Consider the following 16483-nt stretch of genomic DNA (forward strand, 5'->3'; position numbering starts at 1 on the left):
TATAGAATATCATTATAGTAAGGATATAGTAGGAAATCATATTTGCCCCCTATCATTAGGACCTTGGGGGGGCATCTCTGATTCTGCCAAGGCATCATCCCCTTCCTTTGAAAGGTGTGAATTCTAGCTGGCCCTCCTGGTTTTGGAGGCTGCTCTCCTCACAGGCCTCTTTAAAGCGATAAACCATAATTAAAGCAGTTAATTAAAACATAATGGAAGGAAGATCAGATCATCCTTCTCCCCATTCAAATTTCACCCAACAGAGTCATTCCAAAATCTTTGGTTACCAATTTAAAACACTTGCTTGAAGCTGCTAATTTTCTTCCTGAAATACAAAAACCAGAGGTTTTCCCAACATGAACGTTTTAGGACTTGACTTTGGGACTGAGTCCAACGCAGGCCGGGCTTCCTGCTCCCTTCTTCCCGTCCCCCTTCCCGGCACCCAAAGGATCACATTGGGGAGCCACGGACCGCCAGCAGCCAGTAAGGCCAAGGGAGGTAGACGCCGACAACGTTTGAGAACCGTGGCAAGCATATTTATTCCGTCCCGCAAGGAGAGTCCAAAAATGCAAGATGTTGGTTTGTTGCATATCAGTGACTGAGAAGAAGGTCTCTTTTTTTTTAACAGAAAGAGTTTGCAGAAGAGTTAAGAACTCTAAATTGTTTCTTGAAGAATAAATAATTAGTTTTGCATCAGCTTCTGACAAGACTCTGTGTGTGTGTGTGTGTGTGTGTGTGTGTGTGTGTGTGTGTGTGTGTGTGTGTGTCCTTGCCATCCCATGACTGGCGAGTAAAGATTTTTTTTATGTCTCTGGGAAGATACATTGAACCACTGGTACGCCAAGGTCCCCGGGGTCTTTGTCGATCGCCGGTCCTGCCACGCGGATATCCCGCGGCCATTGTGTGCAATGCACTTTTACAGGAGCCGGCAGTGTCACAGAAGACACATTTCTAACCTCCTGCATTTGTGAGATGTGTGTGTTGGACTAGATTACTCTCATGTTCTCCTTGAAGTCCAGAATTCTGTGTGTTTTTTAACTTTCAAGAAGAGTTCAGTTCCTCTCACATGTGTCACTACCTTGTAGGTTGCCCTTTTTTTTTTTTTCTAAAGTTGAAGTCAGTAGCTGTTATTGGAAATCCGTTAAAGAAAAGAGTCCCTGGGAAGATAACGGGGAAGCTTAATTGGGGCAAAGAGGAGGGACTGATCTCTGCCAACACTGCACTCTTTTTCTTCTACAAATTGGCTCCTGTGCAGTCCAGAGACGAGTGTGGGTTTCATGAAACAGGTCTTTCGCTATCCCGCCTAGTTTCGCCCTCGGTTTTGGAGCACTTGAAAGGCTGGATGGTCAGAATGGTTCAAGACTCCAGCGTAATTTGTTGACTTGGACATGTGAAATGGGACATTATTACACATCAGGCAGTACACATAGATCTTTCATGTCACTTTGAGCGGTAGAGTGTAGCCAGGGCTGACAGGATTGCTACCTCCTGAGTGGCTTTACCTGACACCACTACCCTTCAAGGTTTCCCGTTCCCCCAGACTTAACTGAAGTCCTCACAGGAGTTGGGTGAGAGAAGTATTTTGGCAAGAACAGTGTACTGTTGTGACCCATCCTGTTGCAAAGCAAACGATTTGAGGGTTGTTTGGTTTTGAACATGGAACTAAGAGCCATTGACTTTACAAAAGACCTGTTCCTCATTTGTTAATACGGACCAGTACAGGCTGCCTGCATTTTTGGACTTTGACTATCGGGGCTGGACTTCCAGAATTACCACTACACCGCTGGTCCACCCTGGCCATACATTTCAGTGGAATCAATTAATAGTGTTAGTGGTTAGTTCATAGTCAAATGATAGGTGTGGTTGTCTTGATGTGGAATTACTGGCGATTAAATACATTGTGTGGATACATATTGTCACACAACTATTGCCAAATGAACGGGCAATTTAATGATTATATCTATATATGCATCAAAGATTTATTTTCTTCGTAATGTAGGCCAGTTATCAGAAGCAATACAACAGTGGAATGCTGAGCCAAGAGACGAAGCGGACATTAATAGGTGCAGCGGAATGCTCTGCTGATGTTGCAGGAAAGTAAGTGTCTCCGTTTGGACAAAGCCATTTTAAAAAAGTTGCATTATTTTTATATTTGTTCAGTGATTGCTAGGACTATTTACCTGTGCCTCTTCTGAGCCTTAATATTGTAAACTTACAATGTATAGATGCCAGTTTCTAGTTTTGCTTCAAAAAGTAATCCTTTCCTGTTTGTGCATGAATTCATGCTGTGTTCAGAGCTTACTAATCTAAGACCCACGCGGCGTTCCTTTTATCTTCCTCAACAATTTCCAGAGGAATATCTGTGTTAATCTGATCAACATAGAAAAACAATGATTACTTTTGTTCTACTCTGAATACCAATTCTTTTCAGTGTTCAGACCATCAGCTTGGTTTATCTTTCCTCTTTTATTTCATACACATACCTAGAGTATGCGATTTATTATATATAGTAAACTCGTCAAACCTCTTTAAATGTTCACTCAAGTGGTGATATAAAGTGAGTATCCATACGGTCCAGTGTCACCTGTCTAATTGTCTGGCTGTAGCATAATCTATGGAGGAATTTTTCATTCCTGAAACTTGACTTCAGCTTTTTTTGACGTGCGGGTTCTGATTCCCTTTCAGACTCCACCCGTTCCTAGAAAGTAGGAACCTTTAAAGCAGGGATTGGCAACCCATGAGCCACTTTAAACAGGATGTCTGCCATTTCCAAAATTTGGAGGTGTGGCAGCAGTGTTTAGGTGGGGGAAAAAAGTCCTCCTTTTGGAAAAGAATTGAATTCCTTCAAGGCTTCTGATAGTAAAGTTTTCCTTTAGAACAGTGGTTCCCAACCTCGGATAACCCAGATGTTCTCAGACTGCAACGCCCGGAAAGCCCGGCCAGCACAGCTGGTGGTGAAGACTTTTGGGAACCATTGGTTTAGAACAAGAAAAATGCATTTTAAAGTGAAAATGATTTTTTTGTAAAAAGGGGAGGGCAATATTTTTGCCCTTCTTCTGATGTGTGAGAGGGCATGTCAGTTCCAGGCAGGAACGGAAGAAAGAGGAGGTCCCCTGGACTTGACGCAGTTCGCACACCTCTCAGCTTCCAGGGAGGGGCTCCTGCTCCTCCTGGCCTTCTGAAGGGTCCCTGCTGGGGTCCAGCTGGGGTTGGCGCACGAGTCCCGCGATCCATAGAGCTCTTCTGGGCAACAGGTTCTACTTGCAGAGACCTTCGCTTTCCTCTCCACTCGGTTTACCTGACCTTTGGAAAAAGGCTCTGCTCTAGTGGGGTTTTTTTTTGGGAGGGGGCCTTTTCCAGCCAGAGTCCAACGTTTCTGGCATTTTGTGGCCAGAGTTGGGGAACTTCTCTGGATTCACATCCGGCTCACTACTGGATCCCAAGATCATGACACAAAACAACATTAAATCCTGACATTTATGAAATGTTACAAAACATTAAAATATTATTAAGTATTGTTAGAGAGATTGTTTTACAGTAAGAAACATACATTGAATCCCCGAACAGAGAAACAGCAGAACACCTTTAACTATTCCAGAATGGAATAGACTCATTTTCCTTCCCAGGGTCTTCTGTGGAGTATTAAGATTGAGAGCAATACACTCTCTTAAGGAGGTAACATGTCGTTGAGTCTTCGTGTTTTGCAAAGAAGTGTGTGTGTGGCTTGTAGTTTAGTTCTGAGAAGAGGAGATTTTCTTCACTGCTTTTCTTTAAACAGCCACTTCATTGATTTTTTTTTTTAAACCATTCAGAAGCCGCCCCTGCGTCATACTGCTTCCTTGCCATAGTACATTGTACGAGATGGTCTTAACGACTTGGATGACGGGGTGCAGGGAATGCCTATCAGATTGACGGATGACACAAAATTGGGTGGAATAAGTAATACCCAGATGACAGACACAAAATTCAAAAAATATCTTTAGAGGCTTGAGCATTGGGCTAAAAACAAAAAAAATGAATTTTAATAGGACAAAGTGCAAACTTCTACATCTAGGGAAAACAAATGAACAAATGAACAGTTATTAAGATGGGGAATACTTGGCACTGTAATACTATGAGTGAGAATGAGTGAGAAGGCCCTTGGGATTGTCAAAGATCAGAGGCTAAATGTGAGCCAACAGTGCAATGCGGCTGCAAGAAAGGCAAATACTCCTTTAGACTGCATTAAAAAAAGTATAGTCTCCAAAGAAACCGTTCTAGCTCCTTCAAAACGACAACCAATGGTCAACTCAAAATGACTTTGAGTTCACAGTCCCTCCCTCAGCTATCCTTTCCTTGTTGTGGTGGTCTGTATATTCCCCATTGATCTGCATTTTCCTGTTGTAGAGCCATTTGCTTCCAATTGCTTTATGTTCTGGTGGCAATGTGGTTCCTGTAAACCCTCCATGGTCATCCATGGATTGTAACTCTTCTTTCATGGCTTGTTGCCATTTCATTTTCTCTGCCTCAGGCAGAAGCAACACCTCTTCATAAAAAGTCCTCTGCGGTCCCCCAAAGCTCTTCACAGGACACCGTCATTGATCAGAACTATTTCACTAAGGCCTTTTGCCTGTCTGATCCGTCTTGGAGCGGTGCAGGTAAAATTCCACTCCTTCCCCCTCCAAAGTAACATCCTGCAACTCAAAGGATGGCCTCCCAATCTTTGTGCAATGATGTCACCAATACTCTAATCTGATACTCCCTAAAGAAGCCTATGTGTGAGGCCATGTAAAGTACCACAATTTTTCAAACCAGAAAGGCATATATGTCTGGCCAGCAAATTCCCAGGTTTCTCAGCCTATTAGGAAAAAGCAACACCCTACTGACTTTGGCCTACCCGCCTCCTTATTCCATCCCTCCAGCATTTCTCATATCATAAAATCATGCGTAGAGTCGACATGTCAGGCCTCAAAGCATTGCGGGCCAGGTCCCCGAACAGCTGCATCTGTAGGCAGGACAATGCACCAGCAATGCTGTTGTCCAGTCCCAGCACATGCCTAGCTAGGACTAAAACGTTGTAGTGTAAAGAGCGCAGCATGAATTCCCTGACCAGCCTCATCACCCGAGAGGAATCGGAGGGCAAGCTGGTCACAACATGAACCTCCACCACCACATTCTCCCACCTGAAATGCACCTAGGAGTTGGTCCGCAGAGGTTGCCCACAAACACATCACCAGGAGCAAAAGGAGGGGAAGAGCCCAGAAATGGCCTGTCCTGTGTGAAGTCCGAACTCAACCAGTCCGCAAGCCACTGCCCATTGTACCACCGGCCTTTTGACATAAACCCCCCAAACCAGCAGGACCAGTTGTGTCTGAAGGCCCCTAAATCGCACCCTCGGGCGCATTTCCTCATGCTCGAGGGAGATACCGTTAAATTGGTCAAGGAAAAGCTTCCCCACTGGTGTCCGCTCTCAGCTCAGCCCTCACACAGCACCTCCGGGGTGGCAGGACTCCCTCCAAAAGGCCCTCCCTGGCGCCACAACCTGACATGCCAAATTCGAGGGGCTGACTGGCTCTGGAAGTTCCTTCTTAAGGGACCTCCTCCTCCTGCTGCTGCTGCTGCTCAGAAAGCCTTCTAGAACGTTCCCTGGGCAGAGAATGCCTGTGTGGCACCTTCCACTCTTGAACGACAGAATCAGTGTCAGTGCGTGAGGAAATCAGCACGCTCAGGGGGCCTTGGGTCTTCTCCAAGGCGAAATCTGTCCTGGTGGACCACCTGATCTTCTAGGCAGATGTTCTCAAGGTGCTCGCCCTGACTGGAACGCTGAGCCCCTGGAATGCTTTCTGAAACAAGATCTCTCTTCTTTACATTTATTTTCCTTGTAATGCTATAGAAATTCTTTTTTAAAAATTTTGCGTGACAGTTTTTGGGATGGTGGTGGTATATTTTAGGTAAGTATTCAAATCTGCTTTTACACTAGTTTTCTGCAGATTTTGCATTTTATGATGCTATTTTCATACTGAATGTTGTGATCTGACCCTAGGTGAATTTTATGAGAGGGATGTGATTTCCACTCCTTTTGAAAACCTTTCTGTATTCATATAGTGGTGCAAAATATGCTGCATTCAAAACATGTTGTTTTAAACTTCAGGTTCATGAATATTGAAGAAGTAAAGACATACTGGGAAAGCCAAGGAATACTACTGTCTCTTAAGAAACATCTGTCTGACTGGGTTTACAATGTGAGGCCTGAAATGTCAACGGCATCAAAGTTAGTATATCATGTTTACTAAAATGTGATCTAAGCAGAAGGTATTACATATATACACAATAGAAATGACATAAATTTTATTTTAATATAAGATTACTAATAAGTGTTGGGTGTTGTTCTGAAAGTGACTGAATGAGGTCTGTGGGGAACCAGTTCGTTAGTCTTGTAAGGCTAGAGAAAAGAAGAAGTGTCCCAGATAGTTAGTGGTTAAATCCTAAAATATCAAGCAACGTTCTGAAGGGCCAGAAGCGGGCAAACGCTCCAAAACCAGGATCCAGCCCTCAGGAAGCTTAAGGCAGGCAGGCCAACCGTTTATCCCACAGGCAGTCATGTGGGGGAAAGGAGCAGAACATTCATCAGATATGGTCCATGTAAACAGGATACATTTTCAAAATGAAAAATAAGCTAGGGAGCTGACTTGATAGTCAGGACTAGCTAATAGTGCTCGGTTCGTGTGATAGCCTCTATATGGATTTCCTGAGACATGCAGTTCGACCTGCAGGAATGAAGACACGCTGCCATAGTGGTACAGGAAGCGAAGTCCGGTTGCCCAGATTTTTGGCTGTAGGATCTTCCTGAGAAGAAGCTTTAGCAGTAGATAAGGAGACGATTTTTGGATTTTGAACTACAAGTCCTAGAACTCTGCCTGCTGGGAATTCTGACAGACACCTTGGAGATGCCTAAATATGGTTTACCTGGAAGAAAGGCCTAAAGTATATGTCTTTGAAGCTTCTTCTGTACGGTCCATTTATTCAATGGGCCTACTCTAGTTGCAACTTAAGATACACGTGGCCACGGGATGACACCCACCCATTCCTTCCTGACCTGCTCCACCTCCCCTGTTCTCCCGGTCACTCTCCCCTCAGGGCTGGCATCTCCGAAGGACCATTTCTGAGCAGGAGAGTCGCCGGCAGCCTCTCCCGGAACTTCTCCTCGGCTTTCTTGCCGGAGAGACCGTGGCGTGGCCGGTTGATGTCCTCTGGCCGGTTGAGTGGGAGGTGGGGATTAGTCTCAAGGGTGATGGCTGCCTCTGTATATTGTGGAGAAAAGAGAAACGAACTGGCAGATTTCCTAAGTGGCTTTCTGATAAATGACTGAAAGTGAGAATCTTTTTTTCCTCTTCCACAGAAATAGGTTCGTCAGGTTATGCCGGCGTATTGTATTTAAGCGCATATTTGAACATACAAGTTCCCTTATAACATTTACAAACTGCATTCCTATTTTTCTTCACTTTGTACCGGGCGTGAATATGGAATTTCTTCCACAACTTAAGATGTGCATTTACTATTTTCTCAGTTTATATATAATGGAAGCCATCTTGAAGGTACTGACTCTATAAGCTGTTTAAATGTGTATATTAATATAATGTTGTTTACTGACTACTATATTTTAAGAAATATATAGAATTCCATTTTACAAAGTGAGTGTGAAATAATCTGGAAATAAAGAGTAATATGCTTTATTTATTAGGGTGACTTTTAGTGCTTGTTCTCTTTTAGAGTTGATTATTCTGATACTTATAATGATTTATGAAGCAACTACGAACACTTAATTCCTGGGGATCATCCAGGCCGTCTCTGGATCACTCCTTGCCAGGTCACAGATATGTTCATAATGGAGCAGGTCCATTATACTGTAGGACCTCCTGATCCATAGGATCAGTATCCACTGATCCATTTATCCATAGTCTGAAAATATTTAAAATATTAATAGAAAAATCCAGAAAAAAAATTCCACATGTATTACCAGAACTATTCACTAGAGGAAGCTAGACACCATGGCATGAATACTTGCTAGTGAAGAATACATAGCGTAGTCTCTTCCCCCCTGTACTAGCCTAGTTCTGGTAATGCACATGAATATAATTTTTTCTGTTTTTTCCCTTCCTTTTACCATGGTATATATATACTGTTTCTTATTATCCATGGCTTTCATTATCCATGGCCATCTGGAAGCAATCCCCAACTTATATGGGGTTGGGGTCTTCCTGTATCAGCTACCATATATGTAGAGTATCCGTGCATTGCTACACAGTCAGAGGAGAGACCGGATTATCCCTCCCCTAGTGATTTATAATTGGCTAGCTTTATATAGTTGTTTTGCTATTTGTCTGATAACTGAACAATCGTTATTCTTCATGTGTTTGATTAATTCCCTTTTAAACCCATTTAAGTGAGGAGCCATCGACACACCTTGTACAAATGTTTCCATCAACTAAATATTGTTTATCAGACCAAATCCAAAGAAACAAACCAAAAAATGCAAAGGCAAAAACTTGTAGCACCTTAAGAACTATCATATTTCAATGTGAGCTTTCGTGGACACGTCCACTTTGTCAGACCTATGGCTCTTGGATGTCCAGTTGTCCTCAAAATTATTCAATTTGCATTGCAAATTCGGCTTATTGCCAGAATTTACAGACTTTCAGCTGTTTGCAATGAACAGATCAAACAAAAGCAATCGAAACAGCTCAACACAATAGATGGTTCAACTGATTTCTCCAAATTCTCCTGAAAATGCAACTTTTCTGCAGTCTCAAAATTATTCAAATCATCCTCACAACAGCACATATATGCAAAACAGGTGTTGTCTCAAGCACACCTGATGCAATGAATCAGGGGCTCCCTTAGTTGTACCGGGTGTGCTTGAACTGGGACACACAAAATATCTCAGCTGGTTAGGGGTTGGGGGAGTGTGACTTTTGACGGCATGTTAGAAATATGTCTAAGTAAAAAAAAATAGTCCAAAGCCTGAAGAGAAGAGATCATCAGCCTTCACAAGCAAGGAACAGGATGCAAAAAGATCGCGAAGGCACTGAATGTTCTTCTTTGTGGTCTCTGTGAATCACGCGCTGGGAGATCCGCACATGTGTGGAGCCTCGATGGAATATTCTAGAGCTTCTGCGACAGCAAAAAGATACATTTGCGAAGACCCCTCTCCCCCCCCCGATGTATGTACCTTCGTGCCAAGGCTCTCCCTTCAGTTTCTTTTCAGCCACCATATTGAGAGCCTTGATCGTAGCTTCTGTGATTTTTTCTTTAAAAGAAAGAGAAAAAAAGAGAATCATTTACTACTTGACTATTTCAAAACTTCTTTCTTTACCCTCCCTATTATTATTATATTCTTTAAAATACCGCTCTGCCCCTCGAGAGGAAGCCCCCGCTCCCCCCTTTCGGTTTTTGGTTCCTGGCCTCTTCAGGCCCGTTCAAACATTGTGAGGTCTGCAATAACAAAATCCCGCTCTCTGACAACCATGCTAAGTGCCTGTTTTGCTCCGGTGAGTCTGATCAAATCCCTTCCTGCCCTCACTGCAAAAATGTCAGGCCCAGCCTTCCTGTAAATCCATACACCGTGCTAAAGCCATGGATAAAGCCATTTCCGAGGTGGCAAATCAACGCCCTTCGGCTACTCCGGCTCATTCTGAGCAATGAGAAGCCGTCTTGCCCTCGACGTCAACTCTATCGACCACCCTGCGGGCTCACAAAACCAAGCCTTCGATGTCGAAACCTTTGACATTGAAGACAGCCACCAAACAGAAACCGTCAACCAACGTTTCCTCAGCACCTGAACCTTCGCCACCAAAGAAATCAAACTATGAGGAGAGACATTCAAGGTTCAGGCCTTTGCGGATGACCATCTTATCTTGGTTGAAAAACCCAAAGAATCAGTAGCGGCTTTTATGTTGGAATTAAAGGATCTTGGCGAGATGGCAGGCCTAAAAATAAACCACAAGAAAACTAAAATCTTTACTAAAAATATGAAAAAAAACAGGAGACAGATGAAAATCACATATTTGCAGGAGGGAAGAAAAGTAAAATATTTGGGCATATTCTTTACAGAAAATTCAAGTACCCTTCTGAAGGACAACGATCTGAAACTGAGAGACAAAATCAGGAAAGATCTTTCCAGATGGGCAAATTTACAACTGTCCATGATGGGTAGAATAGCAACAATTAAAATGAAAATCTTGCCAAAAATGTTATTTCTTTTTCAAATAATCTCAATTATTTGAAAATAAACAATATGTAAAGACCTGGAAAAATGTATCTCTAAATTCACCCCAAGAATGAGAGCTAAATTTCTGCAAGACCTTACATCAAGAGGAGTAATGGGACGTCCAAATTGACTGTTATATTCTACAGAAGTGGTCCCCAACCATTTTGGAACCACGGACTGGTTGGGGTTTGTGGCACCCCCATGCTCACGGATGGGCATGTCACACTTGTGGAGGGGCATGTGATGCTCACATGCATGTGCATGAGTGCAACATACGCACCCATGAGTGCAACACGCCCACCTGCAAGTGCAACACGCCCCCATGCATGCGGGGGGAGGGTGAGATCCGTATCCACGGCCCAGTCGCAGGAAGCCCACGGACCGACACCAGGCTACGGGCGGAGGGTTGGGGATCCATGTTATAGAGCATCTGCATTGGTTTGAATTAAAGAGTGGATAGCATTCCGTGTCTACTCGCGCTGGCCACGTGACCACGGGAAATGTCTTCGGACAAACGCTGACTCTACGGCTTGGAGATGGGATGAGCATCGCCCGCTAGAGTTGGACACGACTGAACTAAATGTCGAGGGGATTCTTTACCTTTACCTAATGTTGGGAAATACAAGGCTATTTAAATTAGAAGGACATGATCTGAAGTGGGGTTGGCATGCATTCCTGTGGTACATTAGAACAGCGGATTTTAAGCAGTTCAACAACGACACGCTGAGGAAAGCACTTTTATGGACATGGAGGAACTGAGAGCCAAAACTTTTGAAACTGCAGAAATGGACAAATTATCAGAATGGCTAGATGAAAGAAGGAAAAAGAACCACCAGAAATGTTGGGAAAAACTATATGTATGGTTCCAAAAGAGAAAGAGTAATGGATAATATAATGGACCCTTCATGCACGGCAAGAGAGAAAGCTGAACACATTCCATATGCGTTGCCTCTGACTCATTTTTGGTATCACCTGGCAGGACAAAGTTCCAAATAGAGTAGTCTTAGATCGAGCTGGAATTTTTAGCATGTATACATTACAGAAACAGCGACGTCTACGTTGGCTCAGGCATGTTGCAAGAATGGCTGATGGTCGGATTCCAAAGGATCTCCTGTAGGGAGAATTAGTGCAGGGAAATCGCCCCAGAGGGAGACCACAGCTGCGATGCAAAGACATCTGCAAGCGGGATCTGAAGGCCTTGGAAATGGATCTCAACAGATGGGAAACCCTGACATCTGAGCGCTCAGCCTGGAGGCATGTGGTACATCATGGCCTCTCCCAATTTGAAGAGATCCTTGCCCAGCAGGCTGAGGCAAAGAGGCAGTCATGAAAGCAGCAAAATCAGGGAGTTAGATGGGGTACAGATTGTATTTGTCCTCAGTGTGGAAGGGATTGTCACTCTCAAATTGGCCTTCTCAGCCACACTAGACGCTTTCCCAAGACCTCTGTGCAGAGCACGATAACATAGTCTCACGAGACTGAAGGATGCCAATGCAATATTAAAACATAGACAGTCATATAGCCAATGATTAGATTAATACTAAATATGTCTGGAACAGATTGTGTAATTGCATTTTAATTATTTTGCCCTTTTATTTTGCCTTTTTATTGTATTTTAAATGCTGTAAGCCGCTCAGAGACCTTTGGGTAGTGTGGGCGGCATATAAGTTAAACAAACAAACAAACAAACAAACAAACAAACAAACAAACAAACAAACAAATAAATAAATAAATAAATATTCAAAGTATAATTTGAATCGATTGTATACTATATGGAAACTCTAATTTTAAGGTACCTTTTCAAGCCCACTTCCCTTCTATCCGTATCCTCATTGTTCCCCTCCGTTCCTTACCCTGATATTAAAATCTTAAAATTATTCCAATATTAAAGAATATTAAAGACTTTTTAAAAATTTTAAAAATGTTCTTTAATACATGGCTATTTTATTTAGGTTTTATACTATAGGCTGTTTTAGCCGCTCAGAGTGGTATAGATTTACCAGATGAGCAGGATATAAATCAAATCAAATAAATAAATAAATAAATAAATTCATTTTTAAGGTTTTTTTGGCACTACATGCTGTGGCATAGTTTCAATTCATTCTTACATGATGTTGCATAGTTTTAATTTCTTCCAACATTTATAGCTCAGCTCTAATATATCAGATAACCTGTTTGCATATTTATTGAATTTTGATATATGAACCTATTCTATGAATTGCAGAGTTGCAGTATGTAATGGTCAGTGTGTTCGATCTAATATAAATGTAATCTTTGTTTTTAACAGGTTATTGCAATGGGAAGAAGGTACATGTATTACCACTGGAATCAGTTTGATTTTTTAGTGATAATATTGGGAATAGCAGATGTTGTTCTTATTAATATCTTTGGAGCCGATGACCCATCTTACGCTATTGTCAACTCTCTTAGAGTATTCCGGTTTATGCGTGTTTTAAGATTGTTTCGACTTTTGAAGGTAAGCAAGTATTTGTCAATGTTCTGCACTGTAGTTTTGTGCAGTTCAAATTTCATTTTTTTTTTCTTGTTTCAAATATGTAAAGAAAATGAGTTTGTTTCCAATGAATTGGAAAGTTTCCTTACATTAATTATGGTTTGGCTTAAATCCATTCAGTTACATATTAGTCTGTCGCTCTGGCTAAAGTAACGTACTTTACAGTTTGATATTATTAGCACCCCCTTCATGGATTGATGCCTTGTTGTGGTGAAGGGGCTTGAGTAATTTAGAAAAGCTATGGGCTATGCCATGCAGGGCCACCCAAAGCGGACAGGTAATAGTGGAGAGTTCTGACTACACGTGATCCATCTGGAGCAGGAACTGGCAAGCCACTCCAGTATCTTGGCCCAGAAAACCCCATGAACAGAAACAAAAGGCTTAAAGATATGACGCTGGAAGATGGGCCCCTCAGGTCGGAAGGTGTCCAACATGCTGCTGAGGAAGAGTCGGAGGACAAGTCCAAGTAGCTCCAGAACGAATGAAGTGGTTGTGCCAAAGCCGAAAGGACACTCAGCTGTGGACGCGCCTGGAAGTGAAAGGAAAGTCCGATGCTGCAAAGAGAAATACTGCATAGGAACCTGGAATGTACAATCTATGAACCTTGTTAAGCTGGACGTGGTCAAACAGGAGATAGCAAGAATAAACATTGACATCCTGGGCACCAGTGAACTAAAATGGACTGGAATGGGTGAATTCAATTCAGACAATTATCATATCTACTACTGTGGGCAAGAGTCCCGTAGAAGAAATGGAGTAGTCCTCTTGGTCAACAAAAGAGTGGGAAAAGCTGTACTGAGATACTGGAATGAATTAATGTCGTTAAGCGAGGCACCGCTGTACATCCCAAAGAAAAGGAAATGCAAGAAAGTGAAGTAGCTGTCCAACAAACCTTAAAAATAGCAGAGAAGAAAAGGGAAACAAAATGCAAGGGAGATAGGGAAAGTTACAGAAAATTGAATGCAGACTTCCAAAGAATAGCAAGGAGAGACAAAAGGGTGTTCTTAAATGAACAGTGCAAAGAAATAGAGGAAAATAATAGAAAGGGAAAAACCAGAGATCTGTTCAAGAAAATTGGAGATATTAAAGAAACATGTTGTACAAAGATGGACATGATAAAGGACAGGAATTTTACAGACCTAAATAAACAGAAGACATGAAGAAGAGGTGGCAAGAATACAGAGAGGAATTATACCAGAAAGATGTGGATGTCCCGGACAACCCAGATAGGGTGGTTGCTGACCTGGAGCCAGACATCCTGGAGAGTGAAGTCAAATGGGCCTTAGAAAACTTGGCTAACAACAAGGCCAGTGGAGGTGATAGCATTGCAGTTGAACTGCTTAAAATCTTAAAAGATGATGCTGTTAAGGTGCTACATTCAATATGCCAGCAAGTTTGGAAAACTCAGCAGTGGCCAGAGGATTAGAAAAGATCAGTCTACATCCCAATCCCAAAGACGGGCAGTGCCAAAGAATGCTCCAACTACCGTACAATTGCACTCATTTCACACGCTAGCAAGGTTATGCTCAAAATCCTCCAAGGTAGGCTTCAGTGGTATGTGGACCAAGAACTCCCAGAAGTACAAGCTTAATTTTGAAAGGGCAGAGGAACTAGAGACCAAATTGCTAACATATGCTGGATTATGGAGGGCCAGAAAAACATCTACTTCTGCTTCATTGACTACACAAAAGCCTTTGACTGTGTTGACCACAGCAAACTATGGCAAGTCCTGAAAGAAATGAGAGTGCCTGACCACCTTATCCATGTCCTGAGAAATGTATATGTGGGACAGGAAGCAAAAGTAAGAACTGTGTTTGGAACAACTGATTGGTTCAAAATTGGGAAAGCAGTACAACAAGGTTATATAGTGTCTCCCTGCGTACTTAACTTATATACAGAATACATCATGTAAAAGGCTGGAATTGATCAATCCCAAACTGGAATTAAGATAACTTGAAGAACTATAAGCAACCTCAGATATGCAGATGATACCACTCTGATGGCCGAAAGTGAGGAGGAATTAAAGAACCTCTTAATGAGGGTGAAAAAGGAGAGCGCAAACAAAAAAAAATGGTCTGAAGCTCAACAATAAAAAACTAAAGTCATGGCCAGTGTTCCCATCACCTCCTGGCAAATAGAAGGGGAAGATATGGAGGCAGTGAAAGATTTTAATTTCTTGGGCTCCATGATCACTACAGATGGTGACAGCAGCCACGAAATTAAAAGACGCCTGCTTCTTGGGAGGAAAGCGATGAGAAACCTAGACAGCATCTTAAAAAGCAGAGACATCGTCTTGCCAACAAAAGTCTGAATAGTCTTAGCTATGATTTTCCAGTAGTGATGTATGGAGGCGAGAGCTGGACCATAAAGAAAGCTGACTGCTGAGGTATTGATGCTTTTGAATTGTGGTGATGGAGGAGACTCTTGAGCGTCCCCTGGACATCAGCATACACATCAGCCATTTTTCCACTCAGGAGAGACCTCAAAATTATCATTTTCTCTGTCTCCCTCACAGAAAAATCAGCACAACTTCGTTCAAAGATTTTAAGGAAGTTTTCAGGACAATCCCCCTGTTTATATGTAGGAAATTTCTTCAAATCTGATTTTGATAACTGGCTTGGTTCAGTACCAGAATCTCTGTTGTTGTTGTTGTTTTGGTTCAATATTTCCAATTTCCTAAATTCAAAAGCCATACGCTCCTTCTCCAGTTCAAATTGTCTTTGTCTCTCTCTTTCTCTTTCCTCTTTTTCTAATTCTAACTGTTTCATTTGAAATTCATGTGCCTGGGCTAATTGAATTTTCCTCAGTTCTGATAACTGTTCACCATTAGCTTCTTCTTGCACTGAGGCAACTCTTCCCTCACCATTTGACTCATCCCCAGACCAGTTTGCCATTGCTTGGTCTCTTTGTTCACTCACTTCTGCCATTTGACTGCGCGTGAGAGGCATTTTAATCACACAGAAGGCTCTTTTCTATTTTCAAGCCTCTGTTTAAAACGTCACTTTTTCCTTTCCTGTGCTAAGGTCTGACACTCTCTAACAGGGTATACAAACAGATATGGCTAGGCTTGTTACTGTAGTCTCTAATGGCTTCTGCCCCTTCACTGGGCCTCCTGCCAGATTTAGAGCTACTTTAATTTTCTGCCCTTGGCTCTACTTCTGAAATCCACCACAGCTTCACCTTCTCTCAGGTTCTGCAGTTCACTAGAGAGATCTCAAATCTTTGCTGCCCTTGGTCTGTCTGTCCCTTCCGAGTTCTCCCAACTCTGGACCCTCAGACCAAGTCACAACAGCCTCCTATTTTGGGCCAATCTCTCTCACAAGATGGACCTTCTAGAGCTCATAAGTCAGTTCCCTCACTCTGAAGTTTAGGTGCCTCTCTACTAGATCTGCTCCCCCCTGGAGACAAATCCTAGAGAGTTACCCACACCCCACTTCAGGTGCACCTCACTGAAATCCTTTTGCTCTGGTCACACTAGCCAAGGCTTTTCTGGGCAACTGGGCAACTGGACAACTCGTATCCCAACCGCTGGCACCAGTTTTGTCGTGACTGCTACCTCCTCCTACGTCACCACAAGAGATGACAGGCCACGATCCTTCACTCACCTACACACAGTACTTCTTCGCTGCCACCAACCACACATAAACCTGACACTTCAGACTTATTGTGGATTTAAAAATAAAAATGATGTTTTATTGATTACAAAAATAAAAAGGAAATCACTG

At 42.6% G+C, this 16483-nt stretch overlaps 1 protein-coding gene across 4 annotated transcripts in view; it reads left to right on the forward strand.

The window, feature by feature from the left end:
* LOC140702812 (solute carrier family 9 member C1) overlaps positions 1-16483 on the forward strand; it is a 127306-nt gene that overhangs the window by 42053 nt on the left and 68770 nt on the right. For all 4 annotated transcript variants that reach the window (XM_078381969.1, XM_078381971.1, XM_078381972.1 and 1 more), the window contains exons 13-16: positions 2000-2097; positions 6131-6250; positions 7379-7574; positions 12534-12722. In XM_078381969.1, coding sequence (XP_078238095.1) covers positions 2000-2097; positions 6131-6250; positions 7379-7574; positions 12534-12722 — 603 coding nt within the window. The remainder of the gene's footprint in view (positions 1-1999; positions 2098-6130; positions 6251-7378; positions 7575-12533; positions 12723-16483) is intronic.

Source organism: Pogona vitticeps, chromosome 15 (genome assembly GCF_051106095.1).
Source record: "Pogona vitticeps strain Pit_001003342236 chromosome 15, PviZW2.1, whole genome shotgun sequence".
Classification (NCBI taxonomy): domain Eukaryota; kingdom Metazoa; phylum Chordata; class Lepidosauria; order Squamata; family Agamidae; genus Pogona; species Pogona vitticeps.